The 24,488-nt window shown below is 47.3% G+C and overlaps 1 protein-coding gene across 2 annotated transcripts in view; it reads left to right on the forward strand.

The window, feature by feature from the left end:
- The window catches only part of SCARA5 (scavenger receptor class A member 5), a 149,171-nt gene that overhangs the window by 72,853 nt on the left and 51,830 nt on the right, over nucleotides 1-24,488 (forward strand). For both annotated transcript variants that reach the window (XM_075556469.1, XM_075556470.1), the window contains exon 4: nucleotides 17,044-17,718. In XM_075556469.1, the coding sequence (XP_075412584.1) occupies nucleotides 17,044-17,718 (675 nt within the window). The remainder of the gene's footprint in view (nucleotides 1-17,043; nucleotides 17,719-24,488) is intronic.

The raw sequence follows: 24,488 nt of genomic DNA on the forward strand, positions 1-24,488 counted from the left end.
TTAGAGAAGGCTCTGAGTCCTCATAAAACCATATTGTGATTGATGGCTGTAACTGACACAGTTTCACATGATCCTTGTGCAATCCTGAAGATAGCCAAACAGCTTAATGATGAAAAGTACTCTGGAAACCAATCAATCCTTCCAAGTACCTTTGACTCTTAGCCTCAGTTTTTTTCACCGGAGAAAGTCTACCTTTTATGCTTTCTTGTCGATGATGGTTTATGTGGACAGGCAAATGGACAGATGAGTGGATGCACAGCTTGATGGACAGATAGGTGTGTGGCTATCTAATGCTGATGTCCTGGGCAGGATAGGAGAGTAGAAAGAGGCATGATCTGGGTTTATAGCAGTAGGAGGGCTCACCCTGGTTTTGTCATTGATGGTCCAGGTGCCTCTGGGCATTTCATATGCCCTTTCACCACTGTCAAGCCCTTATTTAGAGGGAGAAGTACATTATGGCTAAGGTTGCTTTCCGCTCAAAGCCTCTGTGGTCTTTCTGCACTCTGTGTCCCGGCTTGGAAGAACCGCCACGTGAGACGTTTGACATGTGGCCTCCAAGCCTCCTGTTCTGAGAGAGGAAAGTCATAAATGCTTGATTCCTGGCAAGGCTGGTCTGGATTCCTTACATGCTTAGTAGTGACAATAATTTCCAGCCTCCTTAAAATACGTTATGATAGGCTGAACAAGTGAAGAAAGATGGATCTGAGAAAAATCAGCCATTGGGGAGGGCTCACACCACTTCAACCCCAAGATGTGGGGAAACCCTGGGGAAGCATGTGGAACTGTTTGAAAACAAGAACTTACGCAACAAATTGCCCAGAAAGACAGACACATTGCTGACCTCCCTCACCGATTTCAATCTGCAGCCTCATGTGACTCTGGTCAAAAGGCAGGCTGGAGAGACATAGGAGGATCCTCCAAGCCAGCCTCAGAGGGGCGGTGTGTGAGGCTGGGTTGCCTAGAAAAGCTCACCAGGGACACTCGTGTGTGCACAAGAAAGAACTTTATATTAAGAAGCAGCTTTTCTTTCTTTTTTAAAAACAGCTTTGTTGGCATTTCCTCATCCACGCATCATACAATCCAATAGTATCCAGAAGGTACTGTCCATATCAAGAAGAGGTGTGCAATCTTTACCGCAATCAATTTTAGAACATTTCCTTCCCCCACCCCCACCCCGCTCATCGTTACTCACATAATTTCTTCCATTATGGCAACAAAACAGTCACCAGTTCAACACCGTCTACATGGACAATTCAGTGCCCACAGCTACGTGAGTCTGAAGAGGGCCAATGACCCCGACGGTGAAGGGGCAAGCGGGAAGACCACAGGCTGGTGAGTGCCGCGTCACCTGGGCCCCAGGTAGATCGAAGCTTGGCAGAGCACCGACGCAGAGTCTCCGTGAAGTCCCCGCAAAGAGGACGGCAAAGCGGCAGAAAGGACGAGTGGTACTTAGATGATTTCCTGGCAACTTACATTTTCATGAACCTGTCTGAGTGGAGTCCAACCTGTCAATCAGGTCACCGCCTGATGATGCCTCCTTGGGGGTGTGGCCTTCCTATAAGAAGAAGCTGGGGACGTCCTTCCCTCTCTGCCATTTCCCCTTCCTGCCTGCTGGGACTCTGCTTACCTCCAGGGGCAGTCCCATGTAGGCCACCTGACCCGGACCTTGGGTCAAGGCAACTCTGCACCCACCAGCCTGGGATCTTCCTGCTTTTCACTTCACCTGTCTGTGTCAGCGGCCTGACGTGACACGCCTCTGAAGAGGGACTTAAGAACTAGCACTGGACTTAAGAACTTGAGTTGGACTGACCTGGGACGCCTTCTCGAAATGCCGTTACTTCTTGATATAAATTAAAGTTCCTTCGTATCCTATAGGAGTGTCACTGGATTTGTTTCTCTCGGCAACCTGGTTGAATGCAGGAATTGTCTCTGTTTGAGTTGCTCTTTTACAAAAGGCTCCATCCCCAAGGAGGTGTCCTCAAGCTGCCCCTTGATTGACAGGTTGAACTCCACCCCTAGTGGACATCACATCTAACTACGATAAGCAGGGCGTGAGTGTGCATTGTGCCAGAGCAGGAAGAGAGTCAGGTGGTCGGGGACTTAAATGCTAGGCTTGTTATTCCCTATATCGTTGTCCTGTACAAGCCCCTCAATCTCTCTAAGGTTCCTTTATTTTTCCTGTGACACTGGGTAGATGAATCATTCCCTCACAGGAGATACAAGACTGGCAGTACCCAGGACACATTCTGAAAAAAAGTCATCCTCCAGGTACCCCCAGCTCCTGGCAGTCCCATGGACATCAGGGAAGAGCTGTGGGCCACAGGGCTTCCAGAGGCTGCTGCTTCTTCACACGTAGATAGCCAGATCTTCCTTTGGCAGCACCTCTGGGGTGATCTGTTAAGTGTTTGCACCATACGGGGTCGCCTGACCCTGAATAACCCAAAGTACACCCATTGTTGTCAACTCTGTGTCAATCCAACCCTATAGGACAGAGCAGAACTGCCCTATCAGTTTACCGAGGCTGTAAGTCTTTATGGGAACCGACTGTCACATCTTTCTCTCATGGAGCAGCTGGTGGGTTAGAACCACCAACCTTTCTGTTAGCAGCTGAGCATGTAACCACTGTACCAGCAGTTCCTTTCTTCTTCCATTGAGTTGATTAACTGGTTCCATCTATAGCTCTATCTACTGTGTCATCTGAAGCAAGAAGCGTCTTCCGTCTAGGACTCCATTTCCTTACCTGTAAAACGGGGAGAGTCATCCAAATGGTCCTCAAGGTCCTTCCCAGTGCTGATATGGCTACTTCCTTGTCTGATTCCCGCAGGGAGCAACAGTGCACATGCGGGGCTGAAAGACCGGGAGCAGAGGCCCGGTCGGGGTCTCGGGAAAGGGCAGAGCACATGCACTGGCTTGGAAGTTGAAACTATGATGCTGCCCTGAGATAGACCCAGGTGGCCAGTTCTTGTGAGCAAGACCTCAGCTCTGAAAGCAGGAGCCTGAGCCGCGCCCTCCACAGAGCACTCCTGGTTCACGGCCCAGTGTCTAATCATGCGCACAGTTTGGTGAGACAGAGACAAGGGACATGAAATCTGAGGTGTGGAGAACAAGGGTGTGCCTGAGCCGTGGAATCAATTTAGAACTCTCACTGATGTGATTCTCTCCCCTGCTTATCAAACCTTCTGGGTTTCTTTAGACAGGTTAACCTGAGGAGAAGGGCTACAAAGATGAGCCAATCCGGGTTTGTAGCAAATGTTCCCCATAAGGAGTTCTCAGGACAGTGCCCGAAACAGGAAACGCTAAGTAAACAAAGGGTTTTCCTCTCTGCTAATTATTTAGGACTTAATTTTTATGTAAGCAGAGGATATTTCTGTATTGTGTCCACATTCTCTGGTGTCTTATCTAAATAAAGTAAAACCACCTATTTAAGATTCTCAAAGTATGTACACAGTCAAATTACCATCTTACTGATAAAAAGACATTCCAGAAGCGAGCTTAGCATTGGGGGTTGCTTTTTGGCCTCCTCTCTATCTAGAGCAGTGGTTCTCAACCTTCCTCAGGCCGCAACCCTTTCATACAGTTCCTCATGTTGTGGTGACCCCCAACCATAAAATTATTTTCATTGCTACTTCATAACTGTGATTTTGCTACTGTTATGAATCGGGCAACCCCTGCGAAAGGGTTGTTGGACTCCAAAGGGGTTGCGACCCACAGGTTGAGAACCGCCGATCTAGAGTTTATTGTGTTGTTGAGAATATCCACAGCAAACTAGGCACCCATTAAACAGCTCCTACATGGTCCATTTAATGACATTGATGACATGCTTGAAGTTGTGCCTCCTTTACTGGGGTGTTCCTCCCCTTTCACAGAAAGTCACTGGCCCTTAAGATTCCTATCGGATCCTTCTGGTTGGGGTTGTTCACTTGCAGGAGATGCTTGCTTTACACTAGAGTTGGGCCTTACGTGAAACCCAACAGGTCAGCGACCCAGAGTACCACAGAAGGAAACTGCCTGGTGCCTCAGCATCACTGAATCGTCGCTTGTCTGAGCTCATGACTGTAGCTGCCATGTTAAGCCCTGTCCTTGAGGGCTGTCTCTTCTCCCATGACTCTCTACCAAGCGTGATGTCCTTCTTCAAGGACTCGTCCCTCCTGATAACATGTCCAAAGCATGTGAGGCAAAGTCTTGCCATTCTCGACTCGAAGGAGCATTGGGTTGTACTGCTTCCAAGACAGACTTGTTATTCTTCTGCCAGTCCATGATCGAATTCCAAGGCATCAATTACTTGCACCCTTCCTTATTCATTGTCCAGCTTTCACATGCATGTGAGGCGACGGAGCATACCCTGGCTCGGGTCAGGTGCTCCTCAGTGGTATTCTTACGTGTTAATACCGTGGAGAGGCCTTTGGCTACAGATTCTCCCAGGGCAATACATTACTTGGCATGTTGCCGCTGCTTCCGTGAGTCTTGCCTGGGGACCCAAGTGAAGTGAGATCCTTGATAATGTCAATTTCTTCTCCATTTATCCCAATGCTGTTGATCGGTCCCGTGGTGCAGACTTGGCTGTTTTCTCTACATTGCGGTGTAAGTCAGACTGACGGTGGTCTTTGACCTCCTGGCTTTCAGCAAGTAAGGTTAGGCCATTTGTGAGTCTACTTCCAAACCTGACGCTGTGCTCTTCACATCATCTAGTTTCTCAGATGAGTCACGCAGTGCGGATGGACTAAATGTGGTGGAAGGATGAAACCTGATGCACTCTGCTCAACCCCTGATGTTTCCCGATTTTAAACCATACACTGTGCTCACACAACTGCCTCTTGGTGACGTGCAGGTCCTGCCTGAGCACAAATAAGTGTTGTGAAATTCTCATAATTTCTGTGATCCACACAGACAGGCGCCTTTTGCATAGTCGACTAGACACAAGGGCACATCTGTGTGGCAATTTCCGCTTTCAGCCAATATCAGCAGTGATCTCACTCATTCCACCTCCTCTTCTGAATCTAGCTTGGATTTCTCGCAGTTCCTTGTTGATGTACTGCTGCAATTGTTTATAAGTTGTCTTCAGCAGAACTTTACTGGAGTAGAAGTACAAAAGAAGTACGCAAACCCGTATTTCTGGATCGATTACTTCCTTACAGGCTGGGGCCTTATTATTTTCTCAATCAATGGCGACCTCCGCTTAAATGCCGAGGGATGCCTGAGAAAGATGCCGAGTGCTGTCGGAAGCCAGCCCCTTTCTCCAAGTAGGAGTCCATGTGTGGGTTGGCTTCAGGGTCCATGTTTGTAAGGAGAGGTTTTATTTCTTTATAGCTATCCTCAGTTAGTAGGCCCTTAAGGCCCACTTGCTAGATAAAACGGCAAGAAAACACCAACCCTCCCCATCGACGCATGCAGAGGATTCCTCACAAGGAATTCTTTAATTTCCAGATTGAAAAGTCAGATCCCAGAGTGCAGTAGCCGTGGACGACAACGATTCTAAGAAGTGATCGGTCCTCAGAGGGCGGGTCAAACTGGCCCCGTGAGACTCAGACCGGCCAAAGATATAGGCTCTTCTGATTCTGCTGGCCCAGCCTTGTACCCATCTCTGCCCTTCTGTTCATTTTCACCTCTAGAAGCGGTCCTCCCAACCACTGTGTGTGTGTGTGTGTGTGTGTGTGTGTGTGTGTGTGTGCGCGCGCACGCATGTGTGTGTGTTAAGTATAACAGAACAATGCCTCAAAAGAGTTTGTGGGAAAGATGGAATTAAAAATACTGGGCTTAGTTGAAGGGCGTGACTACCTCTGTCATCAGACAGAAAGCATTATAAAGTCGATTATGGCCAACGTAGTTAGGTCAAAAATGTAATATTTCATCATTTGATCTCCCTTTAGGCCATTTTAAAGGTATTTGAATTAAAAAAAGAAAGAAAGAAATGAAAAGTGAAGAGGAAACATATGTAGATTGAGCCCCTGGTGAATCCCTTCTGACCATGACGGGGCTGTGAATGGCCTTGCTGATATGCAAAGTGCGCTGCAATGTGGATTGTTGCAGATGCAGTTGGGTTAAAATGTAACACTCTGTCATTTTATCTTCGTTGCGATCCATGTACATTTGTTCTAGTTTGTAACGTTTTCTGTTTTCTCTTGAGGTTTTTATGTTTTCTGGGTTAGTTTTTAATGTGTTCCTGTATATGAACTTCTGGTTGAGTAACTGCAGAGACAGTAACTGGGGCTACAGCAGGGGAAGCAGGGGCTGGGGGGGGCGGGGCGGCATCCAATAATGATAATACAAGAACGAAGAAAATGATCCAAAACTGACTGTGGTGATGCTTGTACAGCTCTTCCTGATGTCATTGAACTATTCAACTACATGATATGTGAGTTATATGCCAATAAATGTGTTGAAGGGATAAAAGATCATGGGCTTTTTTCATGAACTTTCTGAAGTCTCCTTGTATCAAGATGTAGAATGTTTTTGAGGTCTGGTAAATCCTGGCTGGCAAGATGATTTCACATGCACCCTCTAGTAAGGTGACCAGACATCCCGCTTTGGGTGGGACAGTCCCGATTTTTAACAATTTTTCCCACTTCCCACAGCATTTAAAAAAAGTCCCAATTTTTGGAAAGAATGCGCGACAAGCTAGGATATATGGTTTTCAGCTGCCATGTGGCTATTTCGCCAGGATACGAGTTTTATCAATGGTGTCCCGCTAGTGTCCTGCTTTACCAATGTTACAATCTGGTCACCTTAAACTAGGGAAAGCATAAGAGGTGATATTATTTAAAACACTTGCTCTTAGCTCTATCTATCTATTTATTTTGGTGTGTCTGATTACTTTTCACCATGATGGGGAAGCCAAGGGACAGCGTGGTGGAGAGACTCTGCAGTTGGAATCAGGACACCTGGCGCCCCACTCTGGCCTTGCCCCATCTCAGCAATAAGAGCTGAGAAAACATTGCATTTCTCTGAGCTTTACTTCTCTTCTCTTGAAGATGACAACTTCCCAGAGTTGTTTTGAGGATCGTAGGGCACAGTATATGTGGAGTGTCTGAGCTAGAGATAAGAATTTGATAGCGGCTGCATCTCTTTCACAGTGTGATGGTAATGCAAGACACCATCTTTGCTTTTCATTTTTCCAGACGCCAGGCCATTCCACCATGCTGATGCCTTCCTGTGCTCCAGCCTCGGGTTCCACGAGGCCACCAAAAGCCATCCGTCTTACTTCCTCATCATGTCTAGCTCTGCCCCTTTCCTAGTGACTGTGGTCATGGTTCAGGGCCCTCCGTCCTCACCAACTTCACTGGCTTCTTCTCAAGTTTCTGTGTCTTTCTGATTCACTCTCTTCAGAGGCATCTTGTGAGAAATTCAGCAAAAAACAAAAACCATACAGACTTCTGAAGATGCTTTAATTACACGAATAATAATCAGCTTCTTTAAACGAGCTTAATGTTGAGATTTACTTTGTCTTCCCTTCTCAATGAACACTTTAAAACACATTTGAACAGAAAGCTTTTAAGACTAAGTTTTCAATATGATCCGATTTTGCATCCCCCCCCCCACTAAGTAGATTGTAAATCCTTTGGCAGAAGAACTTGTATTTTATGCTCTTGGTATGGAACTCAGTCCAGTGCCATAAAATGAGTTGTTATCATATGTAATTGCATGGAATGATTTAAGTGCATGCATGAGTGAAAGATCACCCTAAATTCAAACTTATTTGTGGTCTCTTGGGACAGTGGGGAATCAGGATGCGGGGAAGCACGGAACAGAACGACAAGAAGAAAGTTGTACTATTGGTAGTGAAGGAAAAGGGGGTGTGTTCTGTCTTAGTCGGGAGTTTCCATAGAAACCAGAGTTGAGACTTTTTTTGTGACCAGTGATCCCAAGACACAAGAGTGAGCATTGGAGAAGAAAAAGCAAATACAAGGATATGTCCTCGCGTAGATCTCTGCTTGGGCCTCTGGGGCTCAATCCTGCTAGGACCTTCTAAGGAGCTGTGCAGAAAAAGGAACCTTAGAACTGTCTGCCTGGAGAGAATTTGCCCAGCAGCTCCTGGCCCCAATGGTCAAGGTTATCCCAAGAGTTAAGGTCACCCATATATGAGTCCAAAGCAGTTCCCAAGGGGTGTCCTGATTCTGAGACGTTACAGATGCCATGGAGGCACAAAGCAAGAAGCTGCAGGAACAGGTAAAGTGAGGTGTTGGCAGCCTCCGCCTGCTAGAAGCTAGTTCTTGCTGCCATGGTCGGAGGGAAAGGTGAGTTGGGAACATGGGAGGCTGGGGCCAAGAGCAGTCCCACACATCTCCTCTAGTCCCAGGAGATCTGTCTTTAATCAAAGATGAGACACTCCTTTGCCTCGACAACATTCTCCGTTTTCAATCATTCATTTAGTCATGGGACAACTACTCAGGGGCGGGGCAGTGGTCCCTTGTGTGGTACATCGGGTCATTATGGGTCACAGTCAACTCGATGGCACCGAACCAGCACCACCACCACCAGGGTCAAGGTTCTTTGTTAGATACTGCTGTGATTAGCTACCATGGAGTCGGCCCCTGGCTCACAGCGACCCCATGGACAATGGAACAAAAGTCGGCCTGGCCCCATGCCAACCCCGAGATCAATTTCTAGTGGGGCAGGGTTAGGATCCGCATGGCTTTCATTGGCTGATTTTCAGAAGCCAATCTCTGTTCATCTAAATGGCAAGTCTCTCATTTCACTTGCAAATCCACAAAGCGTGAGTCTCTTCCTTATTAGATTCATGTGCTACATGGAAACCCCAGGCTCCCCAACATCACTGGGAATGATTTCAGATACTTTCACCTCAGAAACAGGAATCCTGGGAATAATCTCCTCAATGGGAGCCTTTTGATTTTATCATTCATCTTGTATCCCATTTTCACATTAATCAGCAGTCAGCTATCAGAGACGCTATCTGCTTGGGTCACCAATGGGGAACCCTTGTGCTGGGAGCCCAAAGACTCCCATCACACCTCTGGGGAAAGAAAGAAGCATATTGATGGGTTTTTTCTTCCTTTGAGGTCATGCCAGGCCAGCCCCATATGTATCATTTGTCGCCATCAGCTGGCCACTAGACAGTATGTGTTCCATGCATCCCCCAATTCACAGTTTCTGCTCGCCATCTGTGCCAGAGGCAGCTCCTATTTGTAGAAGAGGGGTGTCTGGGTTGCAGCCAACCCACCATTCCAGCGGGCAGGCCGTCCTCATCCTCAGCGCAACGTGCTGTATCCTGCCCAGAAGACCTGCAACTGGCTTTCTGCCAATGTTCCTCGCTCACTTTGAGTCCTGCCAGTCTCTGAACTGACAAACGGCAGAGCGCAGGCTGTATGGGATGCCAGACGCACGCAGGCAAAGCCTCGTGGCCCTGGGAGCCATTGCGAGAAGAATCTCTGCATTGCCATTAACCAAAACGCACAGCTCACCTGCACAAAGACACTCGGCCTGGTCTGTTCTCCAAGGGCGCTTCTTGCTGCTCTGAGCTACAGCTGAGAGTTCCTCCCGCTCCTCCTGTTTATGTGCAGGGGCCGGTGGGGCCACAGACATACAAGGAAATTCAGTCTCCAGTCTATAAATATTTATCCTGGGCATCTGTTGAGCTAGAAAGGAAAATGTGTAGCACTTTGCAAAGTAACCCCCAGATCCACTGCCATCAAGTCATTTCTGACCCACAGTGCCCTTATTGGACTGGGGTAGAACTGCACCATCGGGTTGCTGAGGCTGTAAACCAGTGGTTCTCAGCCTGTGGGTCGAGACCCCTTTGGGGGTGGAATGACCCTTTCACAGGGGTTGCCCAATTCATGACAGTAGCAAAATGATAGTGATGGAGTATCAACGAAAATAATTTTATGGTTGGGGGATCACCACAACATGAAGAACTGTATTAAAGGGTCTCGGCATTAGGAAGGTTGAGAACCATGGCTGTAAACTTTTCAGAAAGGAGAGCGCCTCATTTCTCTCCCTGGGGAGTGGCCAGGGAGCTCAGATGCTTATCATCCAGAAAGCTCACCCCACTGTGCCACCAAGGCGCCTTGACAAAGGCTCGTCGGACATTTACTGGGCTGCTGCCCTCCTCTCCGAGTCTTCAATGAATATCCTCAAATACGCCCCTCCCCTCGATGCTCCATTTCTCCCGCCTCAGCCCTCACCCCGGGCCCAAGGCTGCTCAGACCCTCCCCACCTAGTAAAAAGAGGCATGTGTTGGCACTGACTCAGGACACCTGGGTCTCTAGCTGACTCTCCTGTACTGCCAGCTGGGGTGGGGGGTAGGGAGGGTACCTCGCACTCTTCAATCTCTGCTTTCTCCTTCCCTTGAGCCCCCAGCCCCATGCTGGGCTTCCACTTTGGTGATTGTTACCTGTGTTACTCTTGCCCGATAGTCTCCAAAATCTGCATCTCCAGCCCCCACTTCTCTCCGGGGTTCCAAGTCCATATTGCAGCAGCCTGGTGGGAATCCTCACCGAGAAGCCCCACAGGCACCACCCATCTGTCACTGAAGCCTTCTATGTTGATATTACACTGAACAGGCCTCAGCAGAGTTTCCAGGCTAAGGTGGACTAGGAAGGAAGATCTGGCAATCTGCTACTGAGAGATCCAGCAATGAACCTATTGTCACCTATTGGTCCATGTGACCTATTGGACACAATGGTCCATTCCACAACTGGTCATGGGGATGGCACAGGACTGGGCAGCATTTCATTCCATTGCACACAGGTTGTCCCCAGTCAGGGACTAACCTGATGGCGGCTATCAACAGCAACAATTCTAGAAGCAGGTTTAGAAGACAGAATAATGGACGACAAGACCAAAACCCAAACTCAAGCTCACCAAGCCATCGAGTCAATTCTTATTCTTAGTGACGCTATAGGACAGTGGAGAAGGGCCCCTGCAGGTTTCTGAAACTGTAAACCTTTGTGGGAACAGGAAGTCACATTTTGCTCCCGCGGAGTGGCCGGGGGAATTGAAATATTGACCTTGGGGTCAAGTTAGCGGTCCAATTTATAACCTACTATGTCCAGCAGCAGGGCTCCTAGGACTGAAGGCCTGAGTTTATTATGGATCTATCTATGCCTCAGGCAGTCATTTGGCCTCTCTGAGCCTCTCCTTTCCCATCTTTAAATGAGATTATGAATACCTGCACTGCCTCCCTCCTAAGATTACATTAAAAATGAAACAGTGGACACGGAAAGACTGTACAAAGAGAAAGGGTTCCCAAGATTTGGGTTGCTAAGTATCAGTCCAACAGAGAGCGGAGCTTCCTTTCCTGTGTTGACCGTGCGACACACACACACACACACACACACGCACACACACTTCTGCCGTGGTTGGCACAGGGAATGCACTGGCTATGTTTTGGGAGAGAGCCCCTCTGCAGTGACACCCGTACCTCACCAACCCATGATTAACTCTTCATGACAGAAAGGACAGAGGGACTAGGGAGCAAGTTGGCTCTGACGTTCAGTGGGAACGTAACGGGGGACAGATGAGATGGTGGCACGAGGCAGGCAAGGGCGGCCTCCTGGGCCGGTGCGGAGCCAGTCAGCCGTGCAATTCATCCTGAATCAGAAGATTCCAGCATGCGAAATCCGACTATCAGTCTGAATCCAGCTGGTGGTTGATGACTTTAAACATCTCTCCTCGGTGTCTGGGGTCTCCTTTACGAAGTTTCTTCTATCCCTTCCAGCCCCTTCTGCTCAAGCATTCTATGAGAGAGCACACAGCCAAGTGATTAAGAGCGGGAGAGTGCTCTCCTCGCCGTGTGACTTGTAAGTTACTTAACCTCCAAGTGCCTCAATTTCCTCATTGGAAACATGAGGAGAAGACTTCCTTCCCTCTGAGGGCTGTGACGGATTAAACGCCATCATTACAGACAGCGCTTACAACAGTGCCTGGCACAGAGGAAGCTCTCAGTAGATGCCAGATACCCTGATAGCTCTGACCTAATAATTACTCTCCGCTGTTATTACTACCCTAAGATTTGTATTCCTGTTTGTGAAAGGATAAAAACTGAAGAAGAACTAAAGCACGTTTAAAGTAGATACGTCAGGCAGAGAGATAAATGAACTGTTTGCATAAACATGAATTAAGAGAGTCACACTCCAGGAAGATGTGTTCCCTGTTGAAGACAGCAAACATCTGGAAGGAATTAAATGGGGAGGAGGGCGAGTGGGGGTGGTGTGTACGTAGAGAACACATTGTGACTGTCGGACAGAGAGAACGCATTTCGGGGTGGGTAAGTGATCCCCCAAAGGGAGGGCTGCACCAGGCTTCTCCAGCATGATCGATGCGCCAAGAGCATTTATCCTTCATATCACTGCTGTTGGGATTAGTGGGGTGCCTGAAATGTCTCTGGGTCCTAGGAGAGAAGGCATGCGTGCTTTGAAAAGGCCACTTTTAAATTGTAAATATACTGAAAAAAGGGTACGCTCTGACATCTGTGATGTTAACGATGTGAAAATTGTCATAGTAGGTGCAGTGAGCCTTTGAGAATCCAGAATGTGAATAAGAATCAGTGGAACTTTGGGGGCAGTAAGTGGACTGGGGATTTGAAGTCTTTTTTTTTCTTCTCCTCCCCGGCAGCTGCCGCCACCCAATTTGAAGTCTTTTGACGTACTAGTCCAACTTCTGGGACTTGATGGTTGGGAAGTATTTCAAAAGAAGGAGTGCCCTTTTTCAACTTATTTCTGCTGATTGAGCAAAATAGGCAGCTGTAAGAGACCGGGTATATAATAGCGCAGTCCTGGATGTGCTCTTTGCAGCCGTCTAAACTGCCCTGGGAAAAGACAGAGAGAAGAAGGACGAGACAGTGCACAAAGTCGTCATCATGACAACATTAACGGAACAAAACCAAACTGTAAAGATTGAGTGTGTGCCCAGGCAGAGCAAAGAAAAGAAACCCAGTGGGCTTTGTCGGATTTGGGAAGAATGCTTTCTTTTACTTGAATTTTTGTGGATATTGGTCGTGCAGTAAACAACAATCAAAGATCCCAGTGGACTTCCTGGGAAGTGGGAGCTGACAGTCAGCCATCACTTTGTGGACTCAGTCTCAGTCACCAGTTCCCCAGTCTGGGCCCCACCCAGGGACCTCAGGCAGAGTCAAGGGCCTTGAAGGGTCCCCGGGACCACCAGAAGAGGAAAGGAGGGACCAGTGGGAGGTGGGATGAGTGGGAAGATGTCTATTTTACACGTTTGCCTCTGGCAGACTCTGGGCATATCTGGTTTTACGGCAGACCTGTGATTGAAACCAAGTAGGCTGCACGAAGGAGCTAAAAAAGTTAATGGACAAATGGACTTGACTGGCCGTGTGATTTTCCCACGAACATTTTGAAGGCCTCCTCCTAGTGTTTCCTCTTACCCACACACAACGCTTATTTTCAAACCAGAATGTATGAATCTCAGAGTGAGGAGCTTCGGTGTCCCTTTGACTTCCAAAGACTGTCGTGGGAAGAGCGTGCCAACGGAATATCAGGCTTTCTGTTTTCTCTTGGTCCCTTCGGTAAGACACGAGACAAACATGCCGGCTTTATAGTCAAACCCTGGTCTATGTTGGTTTCGTAACCAGACAGCCCCTGTGGCTCTCTAGGCTGTGACTGGCTCATGAATCAGTCCCTCTAGCCCCTGAGCCTATACTTTTATTGACACCCAACTTTCCAGGGCGGTATGTGGTGCCCGGAGCCATTGGAGCCGAAATGAGGAGATCATGTACTTCTCCTCACCAATAGACCACTGACACTGTCTTCATTTGTCAAATTGAGAAAATGTCCACTTCTCCGAAGACTGCTCAGCCTCAGCTCTAGAGCTAAGATCTGCAAAGCCCCAAGAGGTTAGCCACGGCTCTGTTTGGGGCATAGTAGTTAGAGTTTCCTGCCTAGAATGGAGGTGGACATAGCCTAATCTGCCCGCACTTTGGAAAAATCACATCGACATTTGCCATATAGGACTTTGTACAAAAGGTGGGAAGCCAGGCTGGATACAATTTTAAAATTAGTTGTAAGAGAAATAAATGAGGGGGGAAAAATAGAAAGAAATGAAGGAACTATATATTTTAAAAGAGTGAGGATGGGGTAACTATCTTTAAAAGAAACTACTTTAGAGACAGTAAGAATTCTCCCAACCACCACCCTACCAAAGAAATTATAGGGGACACGTTAAAATTTTGAAGAGAACAATTGTTCTAACTGTGGAATATTTTCAAGAGTTGGACTAACTAGCGGTAGGAAGAGGGATCTAAATAAAGGTGGGTTATCACTCGGCAGGGTGATTTTCTTAAAGATTGAAGTGCTGAGTTGAAATTCTTGTCTCCAGTGCAAGAGACACAGATTTGATTCCTGGCCCGTACACCTCAAGCACAAAGACCACCGACTGTCCGTGGAGACTTGCGTGTTGCAGTGCTGCTGAACAAGCAGCACACCTTCTAGGTGAAAATGGACCAGGATTGCCTTCTCAAAAACACCCGATAAAAGACTTTATGGATCAGCTTCTCTCCAAAATATACCTTGAAGCCCTGACTCCTGTACCTGTGGAAGTGATCCTGTATGGAAATAGGGTGTTTCTGGTAGTTCACTAATGGGGTCATAACCAAATAGGGTGGGTCCTAAACCTAATCACTTCTGGATTATGAAAAGAGCAGAATTGACCCGGAGATGCACACACAAAGGGAAGACAAAGAGTGGGATTAAGCACTCTGTTTTGCACCCTAATCATTATTAGTGCCTAACCATGGGTACCTAGTGCTTCTATAATAGGAATACCACAAGTGGGTGGGTTTAATAAATGGATTTGTTTTTCCCTCACAATTTAGGAGGCTTGAAGTTCAAATTCAAAGTGCCCACACTAAGGGAAGGCTTCCTCCATCAGCTCTGTCTTATCTCTTTCAGCTTCTGTGCCTAGGTCATCTTCCTGTGGCTTAGTAACTCACCCACCACCCTCTATCCTCCAACCCCACCCCCAGTTTCTGCTGCTAGTTTACTCATTTAATCTCTTTTATATTTCAAAGGAGAAGCACTCAAAGTCAAGGTTGGCCCTATACTGGCTTACCTCATCAACAGAACCAAGACAATTAATTCTCAAGTGGGATAATAATCAAAGGCATAGAGATTAGTATTTCCAGCATCTGTTTTGAGGGGACACAATTCAATCCATAGCAGTGTCAACTAACAAAAGTCAGATTCATGTAACCTAGAAACCCAGGAACGCCAAGGACTGCTGACCGACACCAGAAATGAGGAGTGAGGTTCACCGAAACACTCTGCAGAGCCAAGGGCCTGATTCGGACTTTTAACCTCCAGAACGGTGAGAAAGGACATGTTAAAATGTCCTTCTTTGAAAACAAAAACCCGATGGAACACCAGGGTCCGAACAACGGTGCAAGAAATCTCTAGGCGTCAAGGGCAGCCACCAAGAACCAAGTGCTGGCCAGGGGAGAGTTTACGGTGGGGCTCCAAGGCCCTTTGAGCTTCTGAATAGAATCTAAAATGACGTAGCTCCTTCAGGGTAGCCACCACAAATGGGCTGAGCTTCCAGAAAGGTCCCTCCCTGAAGGATGGCCGTCCGATGGCCAAAGCACCTACACAACCTATCTTCCTCCTTCCCCACTTGGAATTCTAGAAGAAAGCTTTCTGGTCCAAAGTTTCTCCTTCTTTGAACGAGCTGTGTAGCAAGTTTCCCAATTCTCTCTGTTCCAGGTTTCCATGGCCAACTTCCCCCCCTCCCCTCGCTGTCTGATCAGTCTCATGTCCTACTCTGCCTCATCCCCACAGCTCGTTTCCATTCCTCCAGTGTGCAAAGCCAACACTGTGTACACCATAAAACTAACAAATAATAAGCAGGCCCGGGGAAATCCCAGCCCCGGGGTTTGTAATGTACCTGTATGGTGCACGACCTGAATTCTCAGGAGACACTGGGTGAACAGATGCACACAGGCAGGCCTGCTAGGCTATAATTCTTACTATAAGACCTCTCCCCGAGGAAAGGGTTGGAAGCCCGTGGAAGGGGATGTTCACTGAGGAGGGAATTTAGGAGGGTCTGAGGATACAGAGAAGGGAGGACATCAGCATGAGCTCCGTCTGCACAGGCTCAGAGGGGCCTTGGGTGTGAAACGAGAGCAGGCAGGAAATGAATGGGATCCTGATCTGAGGAGGAAGCTGTAAAACACACACTTGTTGCTTAGACCAGGGCTCTTGTCTGCTGCTGGCATTCCTTTAGGCAGATTTGAGGGGAAGTGCTTGGGCTCCCAACAAGGTATCTGGCTTTGAATCCTAGCCCCAGGACTTACTTGGGCAAGTTATACATTTCTAGCTCTAATAGTTGAGAGGATAAGTAGACACTGCCTATTAGGTTGAGCCACATGAAATTGGACCCAGATCAGCATGTGAAAGTGGCCACTTGTGGTTTAATCAAATACACAAGGCTTAGATTCGTACAGTGGTCCCCACGTTTGTCTGCATCATGGAATTACCTCCAAATTAAAAAGAAAAATATCTAAAGCCCAGGTCATCACACAGATCAACTAAATCACAGTTTCTACAAGGGGATCACCACCCTAGGTGATTCTAATGTAGACACCTTTGGGGACCACTGACTTAGCCCAGACCTGGGATACTCAGAAGCATTCCAGTCATGTTAGCCACCTCTACTTTGTATTCCCCTAACGAAGGAGTGCTGGTGGCATAGTGCATTACACACTGATCTTAGGGCCACAAGGTAGAAGAGAAACAAAAATCGAAGCTGTCTGCGCCATTAAAAAAATAATTTTGAGAATGACGATGGCAACAAATGTGCTTGACACCATGGATGGATAGATTGTGATCAGAGTTGTATGAGCCCCCAATAAAATTATTTTTTTAATTAAGTCTTGGAAACCCACAGGGACAGTTATAGCCAGTCCTGCAGAATCACCATGAATCAGACTTGCCTGCCTGGCAGTGGGTTGGGGTTTGGCTTTTGCAGTTCTGTTATTGATACCGCTCTATTGCATATGGGACTATGGACCAGGCCTGCCTCTCGGGCCCGGGGAGGCCACCCACAATGCTCACCACTTCTTCTCCTCTGCAGTGTCGCGACCCCGGAGCTCCCCGGACGACCTGAAGGCCCTGACTCGTAACGTGAACCGGCTGAACGAGAGCTTCCGGGACTTGCAGCTGCGGCTGCTGCAGGCCCCGCTGCAGGCGGACCTGGCGGAGCAGGTGTGGAAGGCGCAGGACGCGCTGCAGAACCACTCGGACTCGCTGCTGGCGCTGGCGGCCGTGGTACAGCGGCTCGAGGGCGTGCTCTGGGGGCTGCACGCGCAGGCGGCGCAGACGGAGCAGGCGGTGGCCCTGCTGCGTGACCGCACGGGCCAGCAGGGCGACGCGGCCCAGCTGGAGCTCTACCAGCTGCAGGTGGAGAGCAACGCCAGCCAGCTGCTGCTGCGCCACCACGGGGGCCTGCTCGACGGGCTGGCTCGCAGGCTGGGCCTCCTAGGCGAGGAGCTGGCCGACGTGGGCGGCACGCTGCGGGGACTCAACCAGAGTCTGTCCTACGACGTGGCCCTCCATCACACACGGCTGCAGGACCTGCAGGTGCTGGTGAGCAACGCCAGCGAGGACACGCGCCGCATGCGACTGGTGCACTTGGACATGGAGCTGCAGCTCAAGCAGGAGCTGGCCATGCTCAACGCCGTCACCGAGGACCTGCGCCTCAAGGACTGGGAGCACTCCATTGCCCTGAGGAACATCTCCCTCGTCAAAGGTAGCGCCTGGCCCACCACACCCTAGACTTAAACCTCTGCAAGAGGCAGCCCTGCTCCTGTCCCCTCCTCATCCGGACTTCCTGGGGTCGCCCCTCGCCAGAGACCCCTGGGGGGTCACAAGGGCAATTGGAGCTGCCATTTGGAGCCCATCCTTTAAGGCTTGCTTTACGTTGTCTGCTCAGATGGTCCTGTGCCCATGTCCAGGGTCTGTTTCCTGGTCAAGCATCCCTAGGGGAAGAGCCACGCTCAGTGTTCCCATTCCTGAGCCTAAGAGGTCAAGGGAGGTTAGCCAGAGCTTGGATTGTTGTTGTCGTTGTTGTTAGGTGCCACGGAGTTGGTTCTGACCCATAGCAACCTTATGCACAACAGAGTGCACCACTGACGGCCTGCGCTGTCCTCACAGGTGTCCCTCCACTGGAGCCCATCGTTGCAGCCGTGTGTCTGTCCGTCTCCTGAGGGCCTTCCTCCTCTTCTCCGGCCCTCGACTTTACCAACATGCTGTCCTTCTGCACGATCGGGCCTCCGGACACCGTGTCCAGAGCATGGAAGATGAAGTCTCCCCATCCTTGCCTCTAAGGAGCACTCTGGCCATACTTCTCCAAGTCTGACTTCTCCAAGTCAGGGTTCTTTCAACATTCAAAAACACTGATGTTTCTTCGGTCTTCCTTATTCAATGTCCAACTTTCATGTGCTTGTGAGGATTAGCGCTCTCTAAATGTTAGAGACAGCTAATCCTCAAATCCTGCTAAAAAGATACTACTATCCCCATTTTAAGAGTAGCTCTCATGGTAGAGTGGTTACTGTGTGGGCTGCTAACTATAAGATCAGCAGTTCAAAACCAGCAGCCACTCCAGGGGAGAAAGACGGGGCTTTGTATCCAGTAAACAGCTACAGTCTCAGAAACTCACTTCTCCTCTGGCCTATCAGGTCGCGATGAGTCATCATTGACTCAATGGCAGTGAGTTTAGGTTTGCTTCCCATTTTATAGATGAGAAACCTGAAGCAGAAGAGGTTAACTAACATTCCCCTGATTTGCTGATAAGTAGCAAAGTCAAGATCCCAAAGCTGCTCTGCCTGCCTGAGAAATCCAGGGTCTTGTCTCTGTGCTATTCTGTTTCCCAAGGTGGGATGCAATTGATGTCGATGGAAGAGAGCATAGTTTGGGGGATTCCATTCTTAGATTGGGAGCCCATTATTCCCTTTCTGTCTTCCTCCAATCTACAGAGGTCTCTAGACCAGACTTTTTCTTTTTAATGGTGGTTTGGGTGAACATTTCCAGAGCAACTGAGTTTTCCATTCTACAGTGGGAAAGTATGTTACATGGCATTGATTACAAGCCCCACAATGCAATAGCCCTCACCGCGCTCCGCCCGGTGCTTTCCATTTCCCTTTCTCCGGCTTTCCTGCTCCGGAGCCTTAGCTCCGGGCACGTGCTGCCCCGTTCAGCTTATTGATTGATTGAAGGAGTATGGCCTCCGCGGTGTTACTGTTCACCTTATAGACCTGTTGGGTGTTCAGCCGAAAGTTGAGTCATGGAGGTGAGTTTAGTTTTTAGGCTCAAGAGGGTGATTAAGGGTCATAACTTAGGGGATCTCCACTTTCTGTCAAGCCAGTACGTCTAGTGTCTTATGATTTTGAGTTTGGGTCCACATTTTGCCCCAACTCCACCCTTCTGTTGTGATTCCTTTCAGAGTTGCCAGTAGTGGTAGCTGGGCACCAACTAGTGTCTCGGCCTCATGGTAGTGGAGACTGGGGTTTATGGGCTCCATTCGTCCTGTGGACTAATCTTTCCATGTGCTTTTGATTTTATTCACTGTTTTTTATTTCAATGAGGAGAAATGAATAGTTGGATTTTAGATGGCTACTCACAAGCTTTTAAAACCCAGTTGCTGCTTACCAAAGTAAGATAGCGGACATCGTTTTGGTGGACTGGGTTCTGTCAATTGGCCCTGATGTCCCTGGGGACGATGGTCTAGACCTGACTTTTGAGCTTTTTAAAATTTTTTAAAACATTTTATTAGGGGCTCATACAACTCTTATCACAATCCATACATATACATACATCAATTGTATAAAGCACATCTGTGCATTCTTTGCCCTTATCATTTTCAAAGCATTTGCTCTCCATTTAAGCCCTTTGCATCAGGTCCTCTTTTTTCCCCTCCCTCCCCACTCCCCCTTCCCTCATGATCCCTTGATAATTTATAGATTATTATTTTGTCATATCTTGCCCTATCTGGCATCTCCCTTCATCCCCTTCTCTGTTGTCCGTCCCCCAGGGAGGAGGTCACATGTAGATCCTTGTAATCAGTTCCCCCTTTCCAAACCACTCACCCTCTACTCTCCCAGTACTGCCCCTCACCCCCTGGTTCTGAAGGTATCATCCACCCTGGATTCCCTGTGCCTCCAGCTCCTACATGCACCAGTGTACAACCTCTGCTCTATTCAGACTTGTGAGGTAGAATTCGGATCATGGTAGTTGGGGGGAGGAAGCATCCAGGATCTTGGGGAAAGCTCTGTTCTTCATCGGTGCTATATCGTACCCTGTCTCATCTTCTCCCCTAGACCCCTCTGTGAGGGGGTCTCCAGTGGCCGACAAATGGGCTTTGGGTCTCCACTCTGCACTTCCCCCTTCATTCACTATGGTAAGATTTTTTTTTTTGATGATGCCTTATCCCTGATCCCTTTGGCACCTCGTGATCGCACAGGCTCGTGTGCTTCTTCCATGTGGGCTTTGTTGCTTCTGAGAAAGATGGCCGCTTGTTCACCTTCAAGCTTTTAAGACCCCAGACACTATCTTTTTTGATAGCCGGGCACCATCAGCTTTCTTTGCCACATTTGCTTATGTACCCGTTTGAGCTTGTGAGCATTACCATGCTACAGTATCTTCCTGGCCCCCAGTCAACTTTTTACACGAACCCTTAACAAATTTCTAAATCCACTTCTTATGGCTCAAAAGGACACTGCTCTGAGCCACTCACTTGCCAGGGTTCTTCGGGTGGAATCATCCAAGTACTTGTTATTTGGTTCTTAGTTTCACGTACTTAAGTTTCATCCCTGTTCTGCCTATATCTGTCTTTCCAGTTTTTAAGTTTGGATTTCATGATGGGCTTGTGGCTTTTTACAGTTGAGTACCACTCAGCCCTGGTAGTTCTCTGGGGCACCACTACTACTTATATCATTTTATCCTACCTTCCTCTTTCATGATTGGTGTCATCGCGACCTCATGTACAACACCCTCACAGTCAGGGCTGTATTTTGGCCCATTGTTGCCATCACTGTGTTAGTCCATCTTGTTGAAGGTATTTTTGTTTCTCCTGGACCTTCTACTTTAGTGAGAATGACGCCCTTCCCCAGGGACCGGATCTTGTTGATCCAGAGTAGATGAGGCAAAGTCTTGCTATCTATGCTTCAAGCTATACTTCTTCCAACACACATTTGCTCATTCTTCTAGTCGTCCATGGTCTAGTTCATATTGACCAATGCTTCAGTTCAAAGGGATCAGTGCTTTTCACTTTTCCTGACTCACTGCCCAGCTCTCACATGAATATGAGGCAATTAAAAAACGGCTTGGGTTGGGCACAAGGACCCCGGTAGTTTAGTGGTGTTAGGCTGCTAACTGCAAGGTCCACAGTTCAAAACCACCAGCTACTCCTCCAGAAAAAGACAGGATTTTCTACTCCTGTGAAGAATTACAGTCTCAGAAACTCATAGGGGCAGTTCTGCCCTGTCTTACAGGGTAGCTATGAATTGACATTGACTCAATGGCAATGAATTTGGTTTATTTGGATGGGGAGGGTCTGGCACACGGTAGTGACATCTATGCTTTAACATAACTGATTGGAATTACCTTTCAAATTTTGGAGAAGGGCAGGGTGCTGTACCAGACAAGTGTCTGAAGCAGCCTTTCTGCCTCAGCTTTGTCCATTTCTTTTCATACCGTCCTTACACACAACACACACACACACACACACACACACTTTTTGACATTTCCTGGCTCAGCATCTGCAAATATCCAACTGAGTATGTTTTTCAACTGTGAGCTTGTGTATATTATTCTTGAATGTGATCCTAGCATGACGCTCTCGCTCTCATTTTGTGACACACTTATTTTCTGTGGGTTTTGACTCCAGTTTGCCCTCTGTACAGTTCAATGGGGTTTTCTGCTTTGGGTTTTCTATTTCGTCAGAGCTGTTGAAATCTCTGTGGATTCATTATTGTTGTTTATATTCTTTATGGTGTTTGAGGGGTATCTTTGCAGAGCAAAGTGTACATAAAGTGTCCTGTGATATTGGTTGCATGTCCCCCAATTGTCAGCACTCCTCCCGTTTCTACCCTGGTACCCTGTTTCCTTTCATCGGAATTTCTACCCCTTCCTGCCTTCTCAATTTTTGATTTGGTGAAAGTGCTGTCCTTTTGATCTTGTATAATTGATTATTCTAAGGAACGTGTTCCACTAAGGTTTTATTGATTGTTTTATGAGCTGCCTGTTGTTTGGCTGAAAGGGAATGGCTTCATTCCAAGTGAGAAAGGTATGCTATTAGGCCCAGAGCCGTAGGGATGCCTCCATGCTCTGTCAGATCAGACTAAGTATGTAAGTAAGTCTGGTATTTTTGAGGATTTAAATTTGTGTTCCATGGGTTTTTTGTCTTTGTTTTCTGAGACCCTCTGTTGTGATCCCAGTTCCAGTGGTAAGTAGAGGAGCTGGGCACCAGCAAGTTCTTCAGGTCTCAAGGTCATGTTCATAGGTTCATAGGCTCACATGGTTCATAGGTTTATTTGTCTTTTGGAGTCGTTGCTCCCCCAAGTCTTTGCTTTTCTTCACTTTCCTTTGCTCTTGACAGGAAGAAACCAAGAATCGTGTCTTAAATGGCTCCCCATAAGCTTTTAAGATCCCTGAGCATATCTTCTCAAGCTTAGTTAGCCTATCCAACCCCATTAGCAGAAAAAAAAACTACTCAGCATCAGCCATACACGTCCACCTCTACAGTCAGAGTGTTTGTACTCTAGGCCATAGGAACCCTGTGGCATGGTGGTAACAAGCTGGGCTGCTAACTGCAAGGTCAGCAGTGTGAAACCAGCTGCTCCACGGGAGAAAGATGAGGCTTACTACTCCTGTAAAGAAGTCTCAGAAACCCACGGGACCTGGTCTACCCTGCCCTACAGGGTGGCTATGAGTTAAAATGGATGCAGGGCTATGGGTTGTTGGTTTTATATAAATATGCTTCATTGTGTTGAGGAATTTCCCTTCCACTGCTACTTTGCTGAGAGTTTTTAATCAGGAATGAATGTTGAACTTTATCAAATGATTTTTGTGTACCAATTGAGATGATCATGTGACCCTTTTGTTTTATTTATGTGTTGGATTGTAATGGTTGCTTTTCCAATGTTGAGCTTTTCTTGTACCCGGTATGAGTTGCATTTGGTCATGATTCTTCTTTTTTTTTTATGTTGTCAAATTCTATTGGCTAGAATTTTGGTGAATATTTTTTGGCATCGATTGCCTATGAGTGATAGTGTTCTGTAATCTTTCTGTTTATGGTGTCTTTGCCTGTGTGTTGAGGAGCCCTGGTGGCATAGTGGGTTACACGTTGGGCTGTTAACTGCAAGGTCAGCAGTTCAAACCACCAGTCACTCTGAGGGAGAACGATGAGGCTTTCTACTCCTATAAAGATGTGCCGTCTCGGAAACCTATGGGGGGCAGTTCTACTCTGCCCTTTACGGTTGCTGTGCACCTGAATGGACTCAGTGACACTGAGTTTGTCTGTCTGTCTGTTTGTTCCTGGGTTAGTATCAGAGTGAAGCTGACGCCGTGTGCGCTGACATTGTTTTAGAAGTACTGGTGTCACCGCCCCTCTGAATGTTGGGCAGAGTTCTCCAGTGACGCTGTCTGGACCAGGGCTTTTTTGTGGCTTTGTGAGTTTTTTATTACCGCTTCAGTTTCTTCTTTGAGTACAGGTTTGTTTGGTCACTCTGCCTCCGTTTGTGTCAGTTTCGGTAAATAGTGTGTTTCTAGAAATATTTCCATTTCCTTTAAGTTTTCAAATTTGTTGAAGTTGAACTTTTCTGGCATTTTATTGTGATTCTTTTTATTTCCCTTGATTCCATAGTAATGTCATCCTCTTGTTGCTAATTGGGGTATTTGTTCTTCTTTTGTCAATTTGGCAAGTGGCTTGTCAATTTTATTGATCTGTCAAAGAGCCACCTTCTGATCTTGATTTTTTTTAATGCTGTTTTTCTGTTCCCTGTTTCATGTACTTCTGCTCTAGTCTTTAGTATTCCTTTTACCTGGTGACTCACTGACTACTTTTGTTTCTTTTATTCAAGTTGTAGGGTTATTTTTGACCCTTCTTTGTGTGTGTGTGCATTTATTTACTGTTTTAAATTGGCCCCTGAGCATGCTTTTGCTGTGACCCAAAATTTTGTGTATGTTTTATCTTCATTCTCATTTGAGTATAGGAATTAAAAATTTTTTTCCTTTGACTTATTTATTTTATTATCAAGTGTTTTTTTAGACAAGGTGTTATTCAGTTTCCAAACTTTTATTTATGTTTTTTTGTCTTCCTGTTATTGAGTTCCACTTTATAAACCTGTGATCCGAGAAAATGCTTTGCATTATTTTGATGTTTTAGATTTTGTCGAGCCTTTCTTTGTCACCTAAAATGTGGTGTGTTCTGAGAATGAGCCATGAGCTTTCAAAAAAAAGTACACTGTACCCCGTTAGCTGGAATGTTCTGTCTCGGTCTGTGAGATCAAGTTGGTTAATTGT

The sequence above is a fragment of the Tenrec ecaudatus genome, chromosome 8 (assembly GCF_050624435.1).
Source record: "Tenrec ecaudatus isolate mTenEca1 chromosome 8, mTenEca1.hap1, whole genome shotgun sequence".
NCBI lineage: Eukaryota > Metazoa > Chordata > Mammalia > Afrosoricida > Tenrecidae > Tenrec > Tenrec ecaudatus.